General features: G+C 37.4%; 1 protein-coding gene across 5 annotated transcripts in view; it reads left to right on the top strand.

The window, feature by feature from the left end:
* BAZ1A (bromodomain adjacent to zinc finger domain 1A) overlaps positions 1-20,976 on the top strand; it is a 53,046-nt gene extending 32,070 nt beyond the window's left edge. For 3 of the 5 annotated variants that reach the window (XM_031593804.2, XM_090141316.1, XM_031593807.2), the window contains 12 exons: positions 589-713; positions 1,170-1,775; positions 3,252-3,418; positions 3,597-3,751; positions 6,184-6,332; positions 10,986-11,066; positions 13,551-13,798; positions 13,896-14,119; positions 15,220-15,701; positions 17,123-17,268; positions 19,378-19,465; positions 19,956-20,976. In XM_031593804.2, coding sequence (XP_031449664.2) covers positions 589-713; positions 1,170-1,775; positions 3,252-3,418; positions 3,597-3,751; positions 6,184-6,332; positions 10,986-11,066; positions 13,551-13,798; positions 13,896-14,119; positions 15,220-15,701; positions 17,123-17,268; positions 19,378-19,465; positions 19,956-20,146 — 2,662 coding nt within the window. In that variant the 3' untranslated portion in view covers positions 20,147-20,976. The remainder of the gene's footprint in view (positions 1-588; positions 714-1,169; positions 1,776-3,251; positions 3,419-3,596; positions 3,752-6,183; positions 6,333-10,985; positions 11,067-13,550; positions 13,799-13,895; positions 14,120-15,219; positions 15,702-17,122; positions 17,269-19,377; positions 19,466-19,955) is intronic. The other 2 variants (XM_031593808.2, XM_031593805.2) reach the window with 1 other exon arrangement.
* Positions 20,977-21,669: the final 693 nt, after the last annotated feature.

Genomic DNA, 21,669 nt, shown 5'->3' with positions numbered 1-21,669 from the left:
TTTCAAGTGGTGAGATTTATGCGTATGCAACTGCATGCGATTCTGGGGGAGGGAGGGGAAACCACAACAGAAAACCAAGGAAGTGCATGCAAAACTGTATCTTTACCTGCTTGAGGAAGATAGTTAAATAAATCTGTTTGTAAGAGATGAGCATGAGCCAAAGTCAGATTTGTGCTATGTTTCTGAAGCTATAATTGTGGGGCCGGGGGGATGGTGAATAATAAATGTTATATTCTAGTGGCTGTACGTGGTTTTCTAAATTTTTGATTATGTTTGCTGAATGAGGGGAAGTATAAATGTTTTATAAAAAATGCCGTATGAGGTAACATACAGATGTATATATATCTTCAGTCAGAGTCTGATTACCTTAGTGCTCTTTAAATGGAAGAGTGAATACCAAAGAGCTGGTTTTAGTATTCAGACGTGAAGCTTTGTAGTTTCAACTCAGTGAGTTACTTTGAGTGTTAATATTAAATACTATTTATGTTGAAGATGCAGAGTTGTACTGTGTGTTCTCCTCTTTCCATTCAGTTTTTAATGTATGGTTGGTCAGCTAGTCACCTTTTTTTCATTATTTTATCATACCAGGGAGGAGGAACGAGAGGACCTTGATACCAGTACAGAGAGCAAGGAAACTGAACGTAAAGAGCCAGAAATAGACACAGTGACCGAGGATGAAGAAGAGCTGGGACCAAACAAAAAAGGAAGGAGAGGTAATGCTCTGACGTGTGTTTATGTGGATGTGTGCACATGGCATGCATGCATATGTATGTAACTGGGAAGTTCTTGTTCATAATGAACTTACAGAAAATATCAATTTATGCAAATTTAAAAAGAAAAAAAATTTAGATCATAAACAGTGCATTTAGCTAGCCTGTTACAGATCTGTCATCTGTGTGATCTTCCATTTCTTCTCATCTTCCGTACTTGGTGTTTGGATAACAAAAAAAAACCAAGAAGTTGTTGCCTGACAAACAATTACAGTTACAAGTAACATACCTCAGTGACCTTGTAAAGATCTAATCTAACAGGCTGTTATGTGGTTTTGATTCTTTTTGTTAGAGGTCTGCAAAAACAATAGATATTTCAAAAGAAAATGCTACATTGATTTATTTTAGCTAAAGAAAGAATTTGTGGGCATGGTTATCACTCTTCCTTTTAACTTTTAGGAAGGAGAGGGCAAAATGGATATAAAGAATTTACAAGACAAGAGGATACTTCCGAAAAGAGTGAACCCCTTACTGCTGAAGATGAGGAAGCTTTAAAACAGGAGCAACAAAAGAAAGAGAGAGAACTATTAGAAAAGATACAGAATGCAACAGCCTGCACAAATATTACTCCCTTAGGTCGTGACCGTTTGTACCGACGCTACTGGATTTTCCCCTCAGTTCCTGGATTGTTTATAGAAGAGGACTATTCTGGTCTCACAGAAGACATGTTGTTGCCTCGAACCTCTTCCTTTCAGAATAGTGTACAGTCTTGCACAAATGAACCTCAGGTATTCAGTAAAACTGGAGAGTCTTTGAAATCTTCTGAATCTACCTCCAATGTTGACCAAGATTCACACACCAGTGTTGTTGTAGAGGTGCCAAGGCCAGTATATAAACCAAACCGCTGGTGCTTTTACAGTTCTCGGGAACAACTGGACCAACTTCTAGAGGCTCTCAATTCCCGAGGACATAGGGAGAGTGCCTTAAAAGAAACTCTTTTACAAGAGAAAAATAGAATATATGAACAACTAAGCAGTTTTCCTGTGGAAAAATTCCATATTCCAGGTAAAGGAAGGGGTCCTGGTCTTAACTTACTTCTACAGTTGGAATTGCTATATAATATCTTAGAAACTTCTAAGTTTTATTTAATTTTAAATAATTCCTAAGAACCAGAAGTTGTTTTTCAGCACTGTTTTGCTCTATGGAAAACATGTTTGTATTGTTTTTTATTTTTTGCTTATGGAGAATTGATGTTATGATGATGTGTGCTATAAAGCAGTGGTTTCTTTTTTTTTGTCTGCTTAGTTACTTAAACATTGGGAAAAGATGAATTTGGGGTTAGATTAATATCTGCTAAAGGTAAATCGTAGCATTGATCAACTGATATCCCCATTTCCAGTGTAGTGAGAGATGAGATATGACACTGGAGATGGAAACTTCACAAAAGGAGGCAATTATTTCTGGTTGATTTTTTGGGTAGGTGGGACATGCACTTCACATTTTGATAATGCATGAAAAAAGCCTTTGCTGACCTGAGTATTGTGAACAAGGGAAAAAATAGCATATTTGAGAGTCATACCAAAACCTTTGGGAACAATGAAAGAGTGGTTTTAGCTACATTGGTTGTTAGGTGGCTTAACATCAGTGCTGTGGGATGGTGTTTTTTTTTTTTGTGGAGGTTTGTTTTTTTGGGGGGGGGAGGTTCTTTTTTGTTTTGTCGTCTCCTTTGGCAAATGCTCACTACAAGAGGAGGAAGTGCATGCAGAACAGTATTGGGTTTCAAAGTGTAGATGTGTGCACTTCAGTCTTGAGGAAGTCACAAGGTGAATTTCTACAACAGCAGCTTTGAGGCACTTTCTGTTGAATGCCCCCAAGTTTTTCATATTCCTCCTCATCATTGCATTGAGAGATTTTAAGGTAAATCCTCTGAAAAGATGTTTGCCACCTATGCAAATTTATGAACTTTCATTTAGAATCTGTACGTGCTTTCAGTCAGTATAGTCTGTTCCCCTGGCATCTTACCTGTTTGCTTTTACAGTTAGTTTGTTAAAAGGAACTATAACTTATTCTCTTAGTTTCCATGACTTGACAGTTGCACAGGTATGTTTTAAACATGCTGATAAAGATCTGTGCACAAAGGAGAAATGAATTATGCTTATCCAGCAGAGTAAGGATAGTACAAATACAGGAAATGCTGGAAGTATAACTAGTTTTTTTCCCTTGTATTTTTAGCAGAGTTGTTATTGATAGAGTGCTTTAAAAAGCAGTAGATAATTTAAAAGTCATTCTTTTGTCTTTGGCAAGAATTTTTCATCCTGTGTATTGAGATGCACAGATGCTGGTCTTTAGCTCTTCTCTTACAAGGATGCTGTTTGACTGGAGTAGTGTGGAGATGTTGGCATTGACAAGTGTTGCTGTAGGAGGGGAGTTCTGAACCTGTGCATTGAGTTTGTTCTGCCTTGTGCTGCCTCTGCTCCCTCCACTGCCAGCTTCTTGAAGGAACCAACTCCCCTAACAGCAAGCTATTTGGTATTATTGCAGACAAACCTCAAAGTGACATTAGACCTCCTCCTCCAGTACGGGGAAGGATGCAGAATGCCCACGATGCATCCCAAATATCTGCAGAAAAGCAACTTGAAATGAGGCTCAGAGACTTTCTTTTGGACATTGAAGACAGGATCTACCAAGGAACATTGGGAGCTATTAAGGTATTTCTGAACTGTAGAGCACCAAGGAGCACAGTGGTGCCATCAAGTCTGTAACTCAGATGAGAACTCTTGCGTGCTGTGGTTTTAATTACGCTGTCAGTAAAATTAAGTGTAGACAGTAATTGGCACTAAAAGTTTGTTGTTCTTTGGAAACATATGATTTGTATGTTTGCTTCAGGTTACAGACAGGCAATCTTGGAGAGCAGCCTTAGAACATGGGCGGTATGAATTTCTAAATGATGAAAATAAAGAAAATGGTATAATTAAAACTGTGAATGAAGAATCTGAAGAAATGGAAACTGATGATCAAGATAAGTTCATTGTTAAAGACCGGTAAGAACTAGAATTTAAACAACTCTTCTATTTGAGCTTTCCACCAGTACTCCAATTTTTCACATTCAAACTTTTTACTCTCCATTTCTGTAACTTGGTATTTTTCAACAGGTACATTTTAAGATTTGAGTTGTAAAACGTGTTATTTTTGCATTGCTTTATGTTTTGTAAACTATGCCATCCTATTGCTAACAGGTGTCTTAGTTTTATTTTGACAACTTCTACCAACAGATAACAAATAAATTTCAATATCACTTAAAATACAGAGAAAAAAACGATTCTGCCAATTGTTTTCCAGAATAAAAACTCTGCTTTTTATGTATTATTTAAAATGGACAATGGTAGTAGTGAGTGTCAGCTGAACTGTACAGTGTACCTCTTCATGAGTCACAGCAAGAGCCATGATTGCAACAGGCCATGCTTTGAATTGGCCTTTAGCACTGCAGCAAAACAGTGATATCATGTAACTTTAATAGTGCTAATTCTATTGTAGGACAAACTGCAACCTCAAATCATAGTGTTGCAGCTACAAAATGTTTTCTTTTTTTCTAAACAATCTTCTGAGAAAGATTAGCGACTTTCACTAAATTGATGTTTGTTGTAAATCAAACCATGGAGGCTGGGATTCTTCTGTGAATATTTGTAAATATTTCATTCTCAGAAATTGTGTTCTTTGCAGAAATGAAGATTAATTTACACCCTTTAAGATTTTTTTCATATTTATCAAGTAAATATTGAAATATTGCAAGGAAATAAGATTCACTGGAAGCAGGCTGTCGTAGTGTTTGCTTGTGCATTTTGCAATGAAATGTTCTTTAAATGTTCTTTTTATGAGAACAGTATTTGTGGATAGAATTTTGAATTGAATATTGGAATTTAAGTTTTAAGGTTCTTTAAGATTTTTCCTGTTCTACATCAGCGAATTGAAATAGTATTTTGATATAAGACTCTCCTTTTGAATGACTTCTCCAGTTGTGTAGAGAATAGGTAGGGTCATCAGCATTGTGTTAATGGCATGTTTCACAGATGCTTGCTGTCTAAGAACTGCAATGGGGAAATACTCCACTGTTTTAATTTAGCAAGAAGCTGAAATTTGTCTGTCCCCAGTTTTCCTGGGCACTTACTTCATTCACTGATTCTCTGTTCAACTGCAGAAGCTTGTTGCTTTGTTTTTGGTGCTTGATACTGATTCCATCAAAATTTCTGAATTGCTGTTAGTCTAATGTTAAGGTCTTGCATATTCAAGCAGAGTATAGGATTCTGGAATTGTGTGACAGATTCCTTTTGATGCTGAGCTTTTAATCCACCCAGAGCAAGTGACATCTCATTAAAACCGTGGGGTATGACTAGTGAAATGCAAATAAGTATGCAGCTTTTTTCTGCTTGCTTTCAGGCTCTCTAAATATGTGTGACTGCAAAATATAGTTAACAGCTTTTAAATGTGAAGTAAGAAAAGGCATAACTAAAAGCATTGCACATCCATCAGGATAAAACACAATCTAGTCAGTCTTTATTAGTTGGTTGTTTTTTCTGTTGTTGGTTTGGTTGTGTTTGTTTTTTTATAACCCAAGTAGAAGTTGAGTTTTATTTTCATTAGTGTAAGTTGGCCTCCTACGTTGTAGTTAATGTTTGTGACTGGGAAAGATTAACTGCTTTGAAATGATTGCTTAGTCTTTGTTCAAAAAAGAAGGCTATTGGAAACATGACTTTATTATTAGTTGAGAAATGTTATTTATTATTAAAGGCATCAAAAATAAAACCCACAGAACTCTACTTCCACAGTACATCCCTTTCAAGGCATTGTGTTCTGTTGTATTCAGCAGAGTTGCTGAAGCTGGGATCTTAGGTGCTGGATGTTCTGAGGCTGAAACTTCTACAAACCCTGAGGGGAAGGCAAATGCTTAAAGTGAAATACAGGCTTAGTTTCTGATTTCATCTCTGTCATTGAAACTAAGTTCATTTTTTCATACTAAACTTATAAAGAGAGATTTTGCATAATGAAAATATTATGAATATGTGTAAGTAATTTGCTATGGATGTTGAGCATTTTGATTTTTGTTTGTAATTCCTGTGGAATTTTTTTTCTTAAATTTAAAAAATAAGAGATCGTGCTCTATAGAAACCCATCATAAAATAGCTGATGAAATCCTCTGGAACTCTTAACGATTTGTTACAAAACTTAGCATCCACATTTCTTGAAATTTAGTTATTTTTCTTACGTAAGGATGATTTATCTTAATTAGCTAAACTAATTAGCAAACCAAAGGACTGGTATGACTAATCACATCTGAGCAATATCTATTCATGTCCTTATTCTATGCATACAAATTAGGTTAAAAAATGTAATCTCTTGTGGATGCAGACTTAAGCAACTATCTGTGGTATTGACTTGAAAGTATGTTAAAACTGTGTTTAATACGTTATAATTTTAGGCTCATTGGATTGAAAACTGAAGCTCCAAGTGCTGCATCAACAAGTACAAGTACTCCTCAGCCAGTTAATAATGTGGTCCACTGCTTAGCATCTGCACTGCTTCAGATAGAACAAGGAATTGAGCGCAGGTTTCTCAAAGCACCTCTTGGTAAGCTTTCAGGATTGAAACTGTGTCTCCAGTTTGGTGTAAGGTGTTCTTTCATCTTTGTTCTTTTTTCCCAGTGCTTCCCTCTGAAACATGCAGTCTTGTGAAGGATGCAAATAGTTAACTTATTGCTGTGTGGGAGATGAGCCATACCATTAGGCAGCAGTGATCTTCCTTTGGGGATATAACTCAGCCTTGCTGTTGAGGGCAGCGTGTCATACAACTTTACCACGAGTTCCTTTTGTATGTCTTTAGGTTGTAAAAACTTACCCTCCCTTATATGGGGAGGGTACTGTTTCAGTGAAAACAGTATAGCCCCAGTTTGTGTAGAGCATCTTGTTTAGCAATAACAAAATATTTATGAAACTTAGTAACAGTTCAAACCGCAAACTCTCAGACTCTCAAATCCTGTATTTATGCTCAGAAACAAAAAGTTGGAGAAAAATCAAAACACAACTATAGCTTGACTTGACTTCATCTGACGTGCTCTAGTGAGAGCGCAAATTGTGAAGTGTGTATAGTGGCTGTGTTTTCTAGTGATTGGAGTCCTTACCTGGGTCCTTTTCCAGTTCAGGACGGGAGGTTTGCTTGGAGATGTGTGTCCTTCCTGAGGCAGCCATCCCAGCAAGCCTCCTGTTGTTGTACTGAGGAGCAGTGCTTTGTGCCCCAGCTGAGCTAGTTTAGTTCTTACATCTTCAGGACTTTTGCAGGGTTACCAGTGTAACGCAGATCCTGTGACTGCACACAAAATCCTTAGACTCTGACAGACTTTGCTGCAGCAGTTCGAGATGTTCATACACCAGAATCTGTATTTTCACTAGACCTTGGTGCCCTGTGGCACAGTTGATCTAAACTGACCCCAAACTGCTTGTGAGTCTCTGCTGCCCCTGCTGCATGGAGCCTGATGTCTTAATATCAGTTGCTGCTGAAGGTGAGTTTGAGCTGGACTTATCGCCAGAAGATCTGACAGCGTTTTCTTCCACAGATTTTTGTTTTCAGTGTGACTGTGTCCAGAAGAAGAATAAGCTACACATGATAGAGATCAAAGCGCAGAGCATAGTAGTAGCTTAAACTACTTCTACTTGGTTAAGTGTTTGGTCAACTCAGTGTGTCCTGGCTTTCCAAGCCCAACCTGATGTATCTTAGTTACTTAGTTAGTTACAGCACATCCAGAGTTTGTCAATTGCTCTGTGTGTGTGGGTTGTAAATATGTTGTGCATTGTAAGGCTCCATTTCCAAACTGCTCCTGAGGAGTGTTTTGGCAATAGCATTTTGCTGATAGCCACAAATATGCTGCATTCCATACTGAAGGGAAAAAATGACTGTTGGTTATAGATTGAGCATCTTGAGTTGAATGGAAAGGACTAATAGGCAAAAGTATCCCTGCTGAAGACTTCCATTACTTCAGTCCTCATTAATTGTGTTTTTTTCAGGGGTTCCAGCTCTGCTGTAGTCTAATGATGGTAGTTGTTTTTGTCCATCCTTTTGAGCATGATGATGCAGCTTTTGTTTCTAACTCAGGAATCTTCTTTTCCTTTAGAGGCCTTATACAGTATGGTGGGAAAGCGGTCTTACACCATCTACATGTCTTAAATCTCATATTTGTTTATACTACTGTACTGCCTGGGGATTTCTTCTGTTTTGAGGTAACTGTAATGTATAGGATAATGTGTAGTTCAGGGAGCAGGAAGGGATCCCAGGCTTTGTTCTGGCTTTTGTAGTTTTGCATTTAGCTACAGTGTCAGGTTCCCTTTTAATTGTTCTAACTTTGTGTGAAGCATCTCATATTTTTTGATTGTGTAATGACGTTCTCCTAATAGGAGATGAGTGTGAATGGAAGCAAATTTTTAGTTCTTTCCTTAGAGGACTCTTTCAACGGCTCTGTAGTAAAGATGACCTGAAACTCATACTGTTTCCTAATGGAGTTTATGACTTTTAGGCAGTTCCATGAAAGTTGTTGTGAAATGAGATCTTTTGGACATGACTAGAAGGTGAACCTGCTAAGGATCAAGGAAAGCTGTGTGTTAGAGAGGTGACTGGCAAATGTAGGTATTTCTGAGGGTCAGGCATCAATTCTGGATGCTGCCCTTTCTGAATATAACCTTTCAGTATTTCAGATGTGTTCAGGAAAATAAAAAGACCAAAACTTGCAAATTCTTATGTTCAGCTTAAGCTCCTTACTTGGAAACAATGTCTTTTGCATGTTACCAGAGCAAGTTCTGTTTCTTAGTTTGCCCGTGTCTAACAGGCAAAGAAAAGTTCTTTACTTAGAAAATAGGTTAGAAATGTTATTAAATGTTCTAGTAAAAAGTGGAAATGAATTCTTACTCAAAGACTGACTTCACAAAGCTCTGATAATTTCTTTCTGTGGCCTGGCTAGGAAGTAGCCAAGAGTATTCTGAGGACAGAAATTAATTTTCGGTTTACAAATAGGTGGTTTTTGTAGGTTTTTTTGTTACCTGCTCTTTTACAGATCAGTATCTGTACACTTTTTTTCTAATGGGACATTTCGTAATAGTTGTTCCAACTTCACTCAGACTGTATGCCTGTAAGTCTGTTTCTAATATTAAACTCGGCAAAGCCATCTTTCTAGGCAAACTTAATTATCACTGAAGTAAAAAACATTGCAAGGCAAACAATCGTCATGAGTTCTGCTTTGGTAGCAGGGTAGGAGAGTACTTTTGGTAAAAGGATTGCTTTGCATTTCTGCAAACCTTGTTCTGTCTTCATTATTTTAGCTGTTGCCTTTGCTGTGTCATTTCTTTTCCTCTCTGCCCTCTCACCCCTTTACGTGATTTGCTCTGCTTGCTTTAGGAATTGAAGCCATACTTAAATTTTTAGTTTTCACTCTATTTACAGCTTGTACTGAAGCCAAGCAGTGAAATTCACTGCAGTCACCGGCAAGTTTATCCTGGTGGCCTCCAGGGTGCAGAGCAGACAAAGGGACCCAGCAGAGTAATAAAAGGACCAGCTGCTCCTCTTTGGTCTGTCTTTGTTCTAAGTCTTTATCAGGCAGCCAAGAGCCTTGCTGGTGATTCTGATAAGTTTAGAATTGAGATGCATGCCAAATATTCAAGTTGAAGAGCGAGAAAAGACTGACACAGAAGATAGCAATGCAAAAGGAGATCTAGAAACTCCAGAAACAGCACCCTCTGCCTTGCAGAAATGCTAGATAGCTGTTAATCTTCTGTGCTTTGGTGATAAAACTTAGCAGTTTGTTGCTTGAATTGTAATGTATCATTTTTTTTAAATTATGAATGGTGATTTAGAAATCCGTTCGTTACACACTATGAAAATTTTTATTTTCTTCCTTCAGTCCAGTCCTAGGTAGCATCTGGGGATAATGGGAAAAAAAATGAGGCGGAAGGAGGAGGGTGAAGGTTGCATTATACACTTCTCCTGCAGAATTATGCATTAAAAATGTAATTAAAGCCATTTCTTTTTTATTTCCCCTGAAATGTAAGCTGTTTAATGGAAACTCTGAAATGTTACTTCTCAAAAAAAATGTTTGAGGGAAGAAATATTAGTTATTTTGTTTTGAATTTTGCTGTTTTTTCTTAGTATGAATTACCTTCCCTTACATTTCAAAATACTTTTTGTAGAGAAATCTCATTCCTGGGACAGAGATGTGAAAATTGAAATTAAAAATGATTTGGTCACCCTGGCGTCCAGTGAAGCAATCAAGAGAAAAGCCTCTGTTTTCTGCACTAGTGCAGGAATACAGGCTTGAAACATCCTTCATGTACAATACAGATTTCCATACATTTCTAATTCATGGAAGCACCTTTGTGACTGATACTGGGAACAATTTATGTCCTTTTTAACTTGCGCTTTTTTGCTTCCTTTTGTTCATCTATGTTGCATTCTTTTCTATAGATGAATTATTTTAATTTCCTCTACTTCCAAAGTTGTTTCCCTTTCTGTTTATAATGGTCCTCGCCGTAACAGTATCAGACATCTTCTAGCAAAGAACTGGAAGATGATCTGTATATATGCACGTTTACTCTTGTGCTTTCAATACTTCCCTGCAGAGAAGGTGGAAGCTTTTTTTTTCTGATGAAAATTGTCTTATTTACTCTTCAGAGGAGACAGTCAAGGAAGATATCTTGCATTTGAATCAGATTGGGCTTACTATGGCCCTTCTTGGAAGAGTAACTTCATCATTTAATACTAAAGAATGTGCCTTCATGCAAATATCTTGTCCAAATGAAATGACCAAGTTAAGCTAATTTTCTTGGTCCTTGCCAGCCATGGCCATGGAACAGCTATATTTTTGAGATGTTAGAAGGCTCATGGCAGCATACACCAGACAAGTTGTCTGCTGAGAAAGAAACGTTTGAGGAGTAAGGTGTTTTATAGCCGTTCTTACCAGAGGTGGACACAAAGGTAAGGTGGGATAGACTTAAAGAGCTTTAAGACTGTCTTTGCTAGCAGTGGGAGTCAAAGTGAATTCTGTGTTACGCAATTACTCCCTGCACGTTATTCTTTTACCCTTTCCTGCCTGTCTTCTATACGCATTTGTGATAACCGCTGTTCTATTTACATTTTTAGACTATGCAAGTATGGATAATATGAATTAATATTTTAAAAAAACAACAACAACAAAAGACCACAAAAAAAAAAGTATTTGAAATAACTGTATGAATTTAATGTTAGGTAAAGCAGAAGATAATAAAAGGAGCCACAGGGGGTATAAAAAGAGGAAGAAAGTGGAAGACAAGACTAGTCAGAGAGATGGTAAATTTTAAATGTTTACTTGTAATGCTAAGAATTAGCAAATATTGAATATTTTTCAGTTTTCTTTTCCCATCCTTTTGTGTAGTCAGTTCCTTATACTGAAGGACTTGCCATGTAAATACTGAAGTATAAATATTATTGAAAGTAATTCAAATACAGATGAAAGATTTAAAAAAAATAAAATTCTGCACCCAGAGATAAGGAACTGTATTTTCTTTTTATTGTGTTTGCATAATCCTTCCTCCCCCTCCTCCCCATTTTTAACGCCTCTTCTTATTTTTCCTTTTTTTTTCCCTTCCCTTTTGGAAACCTTGCAGCATTGTGCAACTGCATATCCTTTCTAAAAATACTGAGATGGAAAACCCTTCCCTGAACTTAATTAGCTATTGATAGATGAATGCATAGATCTGTCAAACAACTTCATTTGCATTGTAGCAAGGCTTGGACGGCTTAGCTTTCTGAGAGGTGTCCCACTGAGCAATGTAGAGCTGCTCTGACACAAAGGAAGAGGCCGTTTTCCCCTCTGAGTTAGCCATATAAATGAGAAAGATGATAAATGGAAGAAAAAAGTGTTACTTGTATTTTACGAGTTGGGAACTGAAGCAGTGGGTGCCATTTGGCATGTTCCTTTCAGCACCAGGGTGTGTTTAAACAGGCAGTGGTCAGTAATTGCTCTCTGCATTACAGCAGGGTAGTAAGTTTTGCAGTGCACATATTTGTTGTGTTGTGTGATAAACTCTATTGATGAACCAGTCCAGGTTAAAAGTAGCTGCCAGTGAAAAAGTAATAATGTTCAAGCTGCCAGTGTAAGCAAAAGAAATGCTTGCCAAAATGTACATACACTGAAGAATTGTGTTTGTCAGAATCATGCTGTGGCAGAATCGAGAACTGAATTGGGTTTTAAATTCTAGTCTGGTGTCCTGACAAACAGTTTTAATGTTCCTACTGAATTTTAAATAATACATTGAGAGCTGTACTGCGAGTGGAGCTTGCCCACTATGTATAGGAAGAATGAGCTTGAGAGGGGGAAGCCTTGAGGACAAAATACTGAGAAATTCAGATTTGTATTTCTTGTTCAGAAGTGACTAAGTGTTATTTATGAAGCTGTGCTGCCTGTTTATCCTCTGCCTTTGCTCATTGTTTCTCTTGTGCTGCTTGCTGCTAATGCAAATATATGCAAGATTAGGCAAATCCTGGCAGACAGTAGACAAGAAGGCAGAAAGGCCTTGCCAGGAGAGTAATTGGTCTCATTTTTGTTCTTTCATTTCATTTGTTACTAGATGGTTTTTCTTTTCCTGTTACTGAGGAGAAATCATTTGGCAGATAGCTAGATTGCAAGCCATTCCTGTGCCCACTGTGATTAGTAGAGCAGGCAAGGTAGCATTTTTTTTACTTAAGTACATTGTTAATGAGCTGGAGATCACAGAGTAATAGCTGCAGCATCAATTTTAGAAGGGACATCTTTAGTAATTTCTATAATTAAAAGTACTGCTTTTTTCTTCTTGATTTAGAATATGAGAAATAGCTTTCAACACTCAAATTTCTTTTTCTGCATAGCAGCAGCATTGCAGGGTGTAATTCATACTTTCTCTCTTTTTTTTTTTTTTTTTTTTTACCTCCTCAAACAGTCCATTTGCTTCTGCAATTCCCAGCTGCTCATTCCTGTTCTGTACTGCTCCTTTCACTGTTCTGTTCTGCTTCTTTCACTATTCTGTGGGACCACTTCAGTGGTCTGGATTGAAAACCAAATGTCTTCGAGAAAAGTAACTTGATTTTTCACCCCTGTCCCTCATTTATTTCTAGCCAAAGAGGACCCCAGTCTCGTTTTTTCTCTAGATGTGCATCACAACTTCCTTTGTGTAATATTGCTCATAAAATACCTAGAAATCAGTTATTTTTCCTTCAGAACAGTCACCACATATGACCATATTGACATGCAAATGCCTGTGAAGGCAGAGTGCAGGATAGGAATAAAGGTACTGAAGCACTGGGAGAGGGCTGAAAAACTGCTAGACTGTGCCACACAAGGGAAGGTGTGAGAGCCTTTGGAGTTGGTTAGTTGGCATTTTGTGAGTTTTTGTTTTGTTTGTTCTTGTCCAGTAAAGTCTCTGAATGCTGAGCAGCTTCTTTAAATGAAAACATTTTGGGGATTTGGTGTGTCTTCCCATATACTTTTAAGTGGGATCAGATTGTTAGGTTTCCAGGTTGACATCTGAGTAAAGATTTTTGTCTTATGTCCTATGTAAGTGGCAGTTTGCGGCTAAATTGGTATTGAAAGGTGAAATCCTAGAGCTTCGGTAGCTGGGAAACCAAGGAAGAAATACTTATGTACTGAAAAGATAAGACAAAGGTTGTTCTGTTATCTCAATTTACTAGTCCGTATCTGTTTGAAATACTAAGCCTTGCTTCATAGTCTACAACAACCCAAATGTTTGAAAAAGAAGCTTGATCCTGTGCTTGTTTTGTTTTCTTCTCTAATGGAAGACGCCAGTGATGGTGGACGATCCTATAAAACAGTTTTGGATCGCTGGAGAGAGTCACTTCTTTCTTCTACCAGCTTGTCTCAAGTCTTCCTTCATCTGTCTACATTGGATCGAAGTGTCATCTGGTCAAAGTCCATCCTCAACGCTCGCTGTAAAGTATGTCGAAAGAAAGGTGATGCAGAAAGCATGGTGCTGTGTGATGGCTGTGATCGAGGCTATCATACCTACTGTATCAGGCCCAAGCTGAAGGTATCTGAGGAAAAATAAGTGCTTCCTTTTCACATAAAATTGATACAGTTCTTACAGCTAATGGTGTCTAGCTGATACTTCTTGCTTCTGTTTGTAGATCATTCCCGAAGGAGACTGGTTTTGTCCAGAGTGCCGGCCAAAGCAGCGCTCTAGACGCCTTTCCTCCAGGCAGAGACCATCTGTGGAAAGTGATGAAGAGATGGCTGAGCGGATAGAAGGGGAGGAAGAGGCAAGCTACGATGAAATGAGACAAAGTGAGGAAGAGGATTATGAAGAAGAACATGAAGAGGAAGATGAATCTCAGGAGGAGGAAGAGATGAGGTAAATAGGCATCCATTAGAGTGATTTCCTATTGGAATACTCTCTTGACTGTTAGGTGAAGTAATTTTTTCAAATAAGCAAGTCTTGAGAATTCAGTGCTGAGTGAGGAAGGAAGCTAGTTGTCAATTTGGTCCTTACTGATGGGGTTTTAAAAAAAAAAAAAAAAAAAAAGCTAGCTACCTCCAATGGACTTAGAGACTTAGAGTTACTTTTCTGGATTAAAATTCCACCTTTGGGTGTGTGGGTGAGGGATGGCTATCACAGTTGGAGTTATGTATGGCTGCTGTTTGAATGTGCAGTGAAGAGTCTCAAACAGTGAAGATTTTCTGGAGAAAATCTGGAGTATTGCAGTCCAATTGAATTTTAGGGGACTTCATGCATACAATAAGTATGAACATTATCTTGAATACTTTGTCTTCCATAATGTCACATTGAGAGGACTGAGGATTTCTGCAGTAGCTCATTTTAATTTTTTTTAATTAAAAAGCACCTAAGTAGTTCAATGTAGTAATTCCTGTAATGTGATAGATTTGATGTACAGTAGGGATGTAAAAAGCTGAAGGGAACATTTGATATGAAAGTAATTTTTTGAATTAACTGAAACAAAATCTCAGTACAGTTCAAATTGCATCTTCTTGAGAATTACATTTGTCTCTGGGATCTTTCTGTTCTCTTTTTAATGGCTGGAAAGGCATGAATATTAGTTAAACTCTGACTACAGCTTAATTTGTATTTGCAGCTTTTTAGAACTGCACTTTATTTCTTACCTAATAATGTTCAAAACTCCTAGTAGTTGCAGTTACTGTTAGAAATGAGCGGCCAGTTTAAGAAAATGGTAGGTGGTAGCTATGTAATACATTCACTTTGCACCAGCTGCAAGGGTGATCAAAATTCTGATCATTTCTTTAATGCATTGCACATAATATTTAATTAAATGAATTCAGAGCAGTGTTTAAAAGACTGGTAGTGGGGTGACTGCATTAGTGAAAGTCTGTTCACTACTAGCCTTGGGTTGTTGGGAATTTTTTAAATGCTGAATTAGAAAACTGAGAAAAAAGAGGAGAATGGAATCTTTGGATATATTTTTTTTTTTGTTTAAGCCCTTCAAAGCACGGAAGACCACAGGTCAAGTTTCCATTAAAAATGAGAGCAGCCAAACTCAACAATCCTTTTTCAAGTCGGAACATCCAGCGTCAGGCAAGATATGCTTCCAGGAGTCAGCAAAATACACCTAAGCAAGCAGGATCTTCTAGAGTGACCAGAAGGGGATTAAGGAAGGTAAAATCAGCCCCTCCATCAGTGACAAAACCTACTTTAAGACTTAGCAGCCGGACCACTCGTCAGAGCCAAAGTTCATTACAAGCAGATGTATTCGTGGAGTTAATCAGTCCTCGAAGACGACGAAGAGGAAGAAAGAATGCTGATAACGCACTGGAAAATAGTCCTTCTGATTCCCTTGGATTTAGAATCGTTGATTCTACAGACTCTAATGAACGGGTTAGAAAATATCCAGTTGCTGCTCCAAAGCTTTCTCTTCCTGTTAGTGAGCCCAAGAGAAGAGGCAGGAAACGACAATCCACAGGTTAGAGAAATGTCTTAGTCCAGAATGAAAACAAAGTTCACTTGATTGCTAAAATTGTGTGATAGAGTGAAGAAAACTAGAAGTAGTGAGAAACGATGGTTGAAGGTGCTTTTGTCACAGCAAAACATTCCCTTCTTTTACAGTGACAGAAGGGAACATTAAAAAATGTCTGGTAATTTAAAGAACAAATATTATTTGCCAAGAAGATACTCATGTTTGAAACTTCGTATTTGCACACAATATGAGCATGGTATACAGAAAATCTGGAAGTTGCGTGCATTCCTGAAACCATGTGAATATCTTCTTAGAGTTTGTATGCTTTGATTAAATGACGGATAAGGTAGAGACATTAGGAATTTACAAATATAACAACAAACTGCTAAGAGATAACAAATGTCGTCTTTCTGGTACAGGACCAACAGTGTCCTTGCTAATACCAGGTATTTGATTGCAGAGAAGTGCTTGAAAAGCTGCAGTACCTTTTACAAACCAAATGACGTAGTATGAGACTGAAGAGTGTAAAGCAGCTTGCACTCCAGTGTGGCTGCCTTGTATTCTACACCATTTCTGTCCTTCACCATTGGGAGTTTCTGGGCTTATTCTGTGTAACTATCCTCATGACTACTCTTGAAAACAAATAAAACCTGACTGAATAGAGTTTTGTGAAAGTAAGTTATGAACAGGTGGCTCATTCTGTTTTTTCCTCTAAGAAGGCTTTTCTGTGTTTAACAAATTGTTTTAAAATTGGAATCAGAGGAAAAAGTCATTTCAAAATTAATGCAATGAATTGAAAAGGAAAACCCAGGAAAAGCACCTTGGTGCTTAGTATTTTATTCAAGAAAAAGAGACAGTAGTAGTTAATAACAAGACTGTAACCTAGTTAATTCCTGAAGCCAAACTATAAGAGTTTTGCCCTCTGTTATGTTGGTGGTTTCAGTACCCAACGTGTCCCAAAGCAGGAGCTGTTAGTTTTTCAGACAAGAAACTGCTATTAAACACTTCAGCAGAAACGATTTTTTTTCTAAGTACAACAGTAGCACAGAAGGAAAATCAACATATGCTGTTGTGCTAGACAGAAGTCTAAGGATTAAATAATCCTTTGTAACTTAAATGTGGATTATATTTTTTTCTCTCCTGGTGTAACGTGGCTATTTTTGGGATCTGCCCCTGCTCACAGTGGGTAGGGTGTAAGATGAGGCAGCCAAGCAGGAGGAAAAAGCTGTGTCTTACCTCCATTTCCTGTGATGCAGGGACTGAGAACTGTTTTGCAGTGCATCTTTTTACCTGCCAAATCCTCTTCTTTTTCTTTTCTTTTTTTTTTTACAACAAGATAATGCGGTTTCACTTTCTTTTGATTTTTACTTGTCACACTTTCATTTTCATCTGGTGAGGTATGTTTGTTTTTATTTTTTTTCCTGCAGAATCATCTCCTCAGACCTCATTGAACAGGAGAAGTTCAGGACGTCAAGGAGGAGTCCATGAACTCTCTGCATTTGAACAACTAGTTGTGGAACTGGTACGACATGATGACAGCTGGCCTTTTATGAAACTGGTTTCCAAAATCCAGGTAACTGATAGAGCTGTAGAAGTAATGATAACATTTGACAATCTTATTTGCTGTCAGTAAAATTTGGACTTCATAGCATTGCCCAAGCAGGAATTACAGTGAGATTCAGGAAAACTCTCATGCTTCAGCTCAAATAGCTGGTGCAAGAAATTTTGGGGATGACATGATATTTTGCAAAATTTTAAATACGCTTGATATCAAGAGTTTTAAAAAGTGAAATGTTTGACTTGAGAAAACAGAGCAGTGCACTGCTATGGGTAAGCTTTATGGTTATTAATTAATTGAATTTATGCTCAGTTTGTGCAAAGATATTTTCAGAACAGGCCTGCAATAAAATAACAAGGTAGGAACAACTTCATTCTGACGTTAATTATAATGCAGTAAAAAGGTAATTTCTTAGTTGAGTTCTAAATTTACCTTCTCATTTAGACTTGACAGTAAAGTAGATACAAGCCTCTAAAGCAGCATTTTCTTAGGGTATTTCAATGAAAGTTCCCAAAGCACATCTGTTTTTCTGCAGATTGCACTGGCTTGTCAATTTCTTGTCACTGCTGGATCTATTCAACCTTAACAAAGTGCCAGTCCTCTTCAGCCTCTCTGGAGCAACTCTGTGCTGACAGCAGCTATAGTCATTTTGCAGGAGCTAGTGCTCAGTGTTTATTAAAATTAACAGTAGTAACTGGTAAATGAAGAATTGAAATTTGAGTTGCAGATGTTGGGGAGCTGGAAGGCTTAATGTATCTGGACAAAAAGAATGATCTACAAATGTGAATTAAAGATGCAGGAGCAGAGGAGAGGATTTTGAATGAATTCCAGACAAGTGTCTGGCTGCTAGAGTAGTGGAATTGCATTGGGAAGTGCAAGAGTGGTGAATGCAAGAAAACTTCTTAAGGAGGAATGAAGAATTCAATTTAATTCTGATATTAAAAAGAAAATGCTGAAGTTTGGTGCTTTCCAATTTGCCTGAATAAATCACTAAAGGATAATTCAGACAGTTCAGGAAAAAAAAATCATGAGTGTCCTACATTTTCTTCATCATGCTGGAATTATTGGGTTTAATTTCTCACTGTGCTTAGGACACTGTGGAAAATATATCAACTGATGAGTATCCAGCAAGCCAGAAAGAAAATTAATTTTCTTTTTGTTTTAATGTAAACAGCATTCCAAGAAGGAAAGGAATGAAAAACTTGTTCATCTAATTCTGTTTCTGTACAGATTCTTCCATCTATGTTCATTTGTAGGTTGTACTCAATATGGTAAAGTTTCAGGCAGTAATAAAGAACTTGGTTTTAAAATATTTTTAGTGATGCATGGGGGGATTTTTGTTTTTATAACAAAGTCAAATCCAGAACATATTGTGCTCTTAAGAAGATGCTGTTGTTGTTCCCCCTTCCCCCCGCGCTCTGTGGGTAAAACAAAAACAAAGGCACTCTAACCTCAGTGCTTGTTTGGAATTCAGAATCTGATCCAAATGATCAGTATCCTTAAGGGTTAAGCAGCTCATTTTGTCCTTTACCACTTATCATGCAATTGCTGTGCTAAGTGGCTCTATATCTCTTGTACTTGCACACTGCATCCGGCTTGATACTGAAAGGTTCACTACCATTTTTTCAACATAATGAAATTTCAATGAATACTGCAAAAAGGTAAACAGTAGTGGAACAAAAATGGCCCTTATTCATGGTTAAGGGGTTTTTAGTATTGTAATATGTTACAGGAAAATGAAAGTTTTAAAATCTGGGAAATTGTTTTTGCTTTCAACCAATTGGAGTAGCATTAATACCATTCTGTTTATCTGGTCATGCAATTTTGGATCTTACAAATCCAAAAGTATTTGGATTTGCAAAGTCTTGAGCATTAGATTTATATGTTGAATTACTGGCTAATGTTGTTGTGATTGCAATTTTAATGACAGAAAAAATGGAAAAGCAGTATCTGCACACTGATATTAAGATCAGGAAAGAGAGGTGGTTCCTTGGACTCTGTTAAAAATCAAAATGCTTTCTGCTAATGCACAATTTACTTTTCTTCCTCTTCTTTGAAATTAAGTAGGATTTAAGCTTCTATTTATTTTGTAGGAATAAAATTCTCTTTTTTTTTTTTTTGAAGGTACCAGACTATTATGATATCATCAAAAAACCTATTGCCTTAAATATAATTCGTGAAAAGGTGAATAAATGTGAATACAAGCTAGCATGTAAGTATCACGCATTGAAAGAGGTAATGAACCCGTTCTCTCTGCAAAATAAATTCTCATCCTAAAATAAAGCTGTGTCAGGATTTGAAGCTGAAATTGTTGGGTTTTTTGAAAGAACTTTTACTGATCAGTATTTAACAAGTGTTACATCTTTAACTACCAAAGTGTGTGATGTGCAGATGGATGAGAAATGAGCTGCTGAGATACTGCTGGTAATTTCTGAAGCTTTTGTTGTCAGTATGTGACATCAATGAAATACTTGGAAAAGCTTCAGTTGTCACTGCCTGATTTGTAATCTTTCTGTTGATTATCATGGGAGTTTTAAGAATGTTTACATGGCACTTCGCTAACACATGGTACATACTTGATGCATGTGTAAAGACACTGTTGGGAACTCTTACTTGTTGAGTGGTGTCATGCTCCTCAATGATACTGCTATCTGATGATGTGAGATGCACTAAGTTCATTTATTTACTTTTTTATTTACTAGCGGAGTTTATTGAAGACATTGAGCTGATGTTTTCAAACTGCTTTGAATACAACCCTCGTAACACAAGTGAAGCAAAAGCTGGAACTAGACTTCAGGCTTTTTTCCACATCCAGGCTCAAAAGCTGGGACTTCCTATCACATCTGGTAATGTGGACCATGCCGCTCCCGTGGCCAAGAAGTCACGAATCTAACCTCTGCCTTCCAAAGGATTTTTTGAGGGAATCTGCTCTGTTCATGAAATGAAATGTTAAATCATGCAGTCATCATACCTGTATAAAGCAATAACAACTGTTTAACCACCTTGAAGTGTGGCCTGCACTATATTCTCAATGTAATATTAAGCACTCAGGAGAACGTAGGAAAGATTACCTTTGCTACAGTTTTATTCAGTGTCTAATAATTTTGATAGCTGTACTGGATACAGTACTGGTTTACAGAGGTTTTGTACATTTTTAATACATTCATGTGTCCAAATATCTTCTAGAAATGCGTTGGTTTTTTTTCTGCACCAAATGATCTTGTTTCATCCTCTAGATATTGTAAGAACTGTGGTATTGAGGGCTTTATCAACTCAGATAAAATCTTCTGCTGTAGCGCAGTTGAAGAAACTGTGTGTATGTTTAAAAGTTGTTTGAGCATATCTTCTCGACACTACACATGAATGAGTACAATGAGCATATCTTATAAGTACTGTACCAGTGCTGGCTGGAGGTATTCAGTCCGAGTTTATTAAGTAGATATTTATTTAGCATTCAAAGTAATTTGTGAATTTGTTTTGTATTTATAAAATTTGTACCGGGGATTAAAAACAAAACAACAACAACAAAAGAGTTCCATAACTTTTTAAATTTTTGCCTGTGTTTTTTGTTTATCCCCTCGAACTTCTTGATGATCAATCAATAAATCCCTTCCCCTCTCCCAGGCAGTTCTTCTAGCAATGAGTAAATTTACAGGACTGTATTATAAGTTTCTATGTACAACTTTCAAAGTGTACAAATAAAATGACACATTTTTCAAAGTATTTTGAGTTTCTGACACTTATTTTGGGGGGCATACTGCTCTGCCACTGCTGATTTACTTGGGTAAGTTGCTGGAGAGAACGCAGAAGAATTTGGTTTTGGCATGAGCATCCGACTGAGCATTTTCAGCAGATGCAGCCACTGTGATACCTGGTCTCTGTCCATTGCAAATGTTTAGTTGTGTGTAAGTAACACAAGAAGAATGTATATAAGCTGTATGGTTCTTTAATTAGGATCTTCATTCTAATGGTTTAAAACCTTTATTGTCCTTGGTAGCAATCTTTTTAACAGAATTTTGACGTCAAGTCCATGCATCCATATCTAGTGCAGGTTGGTGGCCCTGCATGTGGCAGGAGGGTTGGAGATTCATGATCCTTGAGGTCCCTTCCAACCCTGGCAATTCTGTGATTCTGTGATCTAGAGAAAAATGTATGGAACAGAGATTGGAGGATTGGGGGTGGGAGTGAAGAGGTTGGGAAAAACCAAAAGATGAGGTTTGCTGCTGCTGCGGCTTTTCTGCCCATGTTTGCACTAACTTGTTTTGTAGCATGAGACCTGTATGTGTAGACAACTACTTGCTATGCACTTGTAGGTTTTCTCTGCATGTAGTGGTTGCTTTGCCTTAGAGGTGGCAACAACAGGCGTTTTCTTGAATCTGCAGTATGGATGGTGATAGGGGACTGACCAATTTGAAG

This window comes from Phasianus colchicus, chromosome 5, assembly GCF_987193195.1.
Source record: "Phasianus colchicus chromosome 5, bPhaCol1.hap1.1, whole genome shotgun sequence".
Lineage (NCBI taxonomy): Eukaryota > Metazoa > Chordata > Aves > Galliformes > Phasianidae > Phasianus > Phasianus colchicus.
This window is presented reverse-complemented; position numbering and strand designations above follow the sequence as displayed.